Source organism: Clupea harengus, chromosome 18, assembly GCF_900700415.2.
Source record: "Clupea harengus chromosome 18, Ch_v2.0.2, whole genome shotgun sequence".
Classification (NCBI taxonomy): domain Eukaryota; kingdom Metazoa; phylum Chordata; class Actinopteri; order Clupeiformes; family Clupeidae; genus Clupea; species Clupea harengus.
The window spans coordinates 25,908,461-25,910,960 of NC_045169.1; the positions used below are offsets into that span (position 1 = coordinate 25,908,461).

Genomic DNA, 2,500 nt, shown 5'->3' on the forward strand with positions numbered 1-2,500 from the left:
CCATTAAGTAATTATCTAACACAAGTAGCGCTTCATTTGTGGTGGTCTTGCAGGACAGAAACGCTGTGAAGACAGAAACGATGTGTGTGAATCGACCTTTAGCGTCGTGGCTCAGCATGAAGCTGCTAATGAGGCTAGCATGAGGCCCCAGACAGATGTGAGAGAGAGAGAGAGAGAGACAGAGAGAGAGCGAGAGAGACAGAGAGCGAGGGAGAGAGAGACAGAGAGAGAGAGAGGGAGAGAGAGAGCGAGCCGTAAACCCTAACTCGATTTTTAATTGTGTGGACAACATTTGCTGTTGTGTGACTTAATGATATGTTATTTATATGATGCCAGGAGGACCTCACTTACTGCTACGCAAGCTTGATTAGCACACTACATCACAGTGCAACACAGCACAGCACATCCCCATCAGCAGGGGAAGGTCTGAAGGCAGGAGCACGCCCAAAGGTCACGCTCTGCTCGACACTTTAAGGGTCGACACTCGTGCTTTTATGCAGTTCTGCTAGATCACAACATCCAGTTTTATTCTTGAAAAGACGCTCAAGACGAACAACTCTGTCCCTCGATAATGCATTACCGTTTCGTGACACAACAGTAGCCGACTATGACGCAGCTGATCATGCACTTTTTCTCAAAACACTTCGTTAAAAGTCGAGTGTCTTGACTTTTTTTTTTATTAACGCCTTGGAGTATTTCTTTTAGCAGGTTGTGCGCACGAATGTGTCTTAGCTTGCCCGTATCTATTCTCAGTCTATTCAAATCATCTGTGGGTGAGAACTGTGCTTCAGCAACTGTGCAAAAGCCAGACGTGAACCCTGCCCCCCGTGCTGTCTGTGCAAGAGAACACCACTGGAAGACTGTATTTAGAGAGAGGAAGACACACTTACTTGAGATTACGGAGTCCGAGCTTTCAGAAGAGGGTCTGTTGGCGGCCATTCTACCTCCCAAAGGCGTGTGTGTGTGTGTCTGTAAATATGTGATTGTGTGTTAGGTGAGGTCTCTTGGGGAGAACTCTGTGTGTGTGTGTGTGTGTGTGTGTGTGTTCACTGCACGCTTCCTCTGGTGAGTGCTGCGATGGTAAAACAAGAGTCGAAGGTGACAGGAAGTTGCTTGCTTTTGTCATCTCTCTTTCGCTCTCTCTCTCTCTCGTCTTGGCCTCCACCATTGTGAAGTTTTTTTCTCTCACTCTTGTCACTCTCTCTCTCACACACACACACACACACACACACACACATATGCAGTCTAGTAGTTGAGTTCACACACACACACACACACAAGTCTGTGGCATGCTTGGCTCCCTCACGATCTGTCATGCTAAGAAATGAACACACACACACACACACACACACACTGAGTTCAGTTTGAAAAGTGGAACATTGTTTTTAATTATCATGATGTCTTTATTACTGAACATTTTTATTAAAATATACAGGAGGTTGGCCCCTTGACACATAAAGACCTCGACCATTGGAGTACGGAATACAGCAACCTAACCATACAGCCAAGAAACCCCTCCCTCCTCAATAGAATTTTGCACACTACATTCTAACCAGACTGAATGTTTATGTGCGGGTGTTTGTGTGGATGTGAAAGATATGGGTAGGGAGGACAACTGATATATACACACACACACACACACACACACACACACACACACACACACACACACACACACAGAGAAAACATTTGGCGGGCGGGGGGAATTACATTCGAAAAAAAACAATACCATGACTCATAATTTGAGCTGTGATGACGACGATGAAAAGAAACGCACACACACACACACACTAGCGTTCACGCCCTTGTTGTTATGGTCTGAGACCTACTGTGTGTGTGTGTGTGTGTGTGTGTTTGTGTGAGACAGAGATACACTGTGTATTTGTGTGTGTGTGAGAGAGATACACTGTGTATTTGTGTGTGTGTGTGTGTGCGTGCGTGTGTGTGTGAGACAGAGATACACTGTGTATGCGTGCATGTGTGTGTGTGTGTGTGTGAGACAGATACACTGAAGTGACTAGTAGTTCTATGTAAACACACACGGGCCGCCCTCTTATCTGCCTTCTCTTCACTCCGTCTCCATTTCCTCCACACATTCATTTTTCAACTCCCTTTTTCTTCCATTCTTTCCAAGAACTCCTCCCTCTCATTTTATTTTTCACCAGCAGCAGCGTGTGGGAGATCAACAATAACTCTCTCAGCGCTGGTCCTAATTCAGTGAAGTCTCTAAGACCACCTAAGACCACTCCCTCCCCTACCCTGAGAACTCCTCACACCTGAACGGCTCAGTTTCAGATGCGACTCTGATATGGTTTGGCTCAGTTCCACAGTCCACCACTAGGCGGATCCAATAGCAGGTGTGATCAGCACAGCCATCTACTGCACGTGCGTCAGCTCCCCCCCCTCCGTCTGAAGCAAGTCTGGCTGGACTGCTTCTTCCTCCCTTAGTCCCCCTCACATCCTTCTCCAGCTAGAACTCGTCCAAGAGCCTCTCCCTATC

General features: G+C 46.8%; 2 protein-coding genes across 4 annotated transcripts in view; both read right to left on the reverse strand.

Annotated features, from left to right (window-relative positions):
• prkd4 (protein kinase D4) overlaps window positions 1-1,165 on the reverse strand; it is a 21,932-nt gene extending 20,767 nt beyond the window's left edge. Inside the window, exon 1 of the mRNA XM_031585242.2 lies at window positions 891-1,165. Coding sequence (XP_031441102.1) covers window positions 891-939 — 49 coding nt within the window. The 5' untranslated portion in view covers window positions 940-1,165. The remainder of the gene's footprint in view (window positions 1-890) is intronic.
• A 193-nt stretch (window positions 1,166-1,358) lies between these two features.
• The window catches only part of klc2 (kinesin light chain 2), a 22,023-nt gene continuing 20,881 nt past the window's right edge, over window positions 1,359-2,500 (reverse strand). For all 3 annotated transcript variants that reach the window (XM_031584958.2, XM_012830639.3, XM_031584959.2), the window contains exon 14: window positions 1,359-2,500. This exon is cut by the window's right edge and continues 1,817 nt beyond it. The gene's annotated coding sequence lies outside the window, so the exon portion shown is untranslated.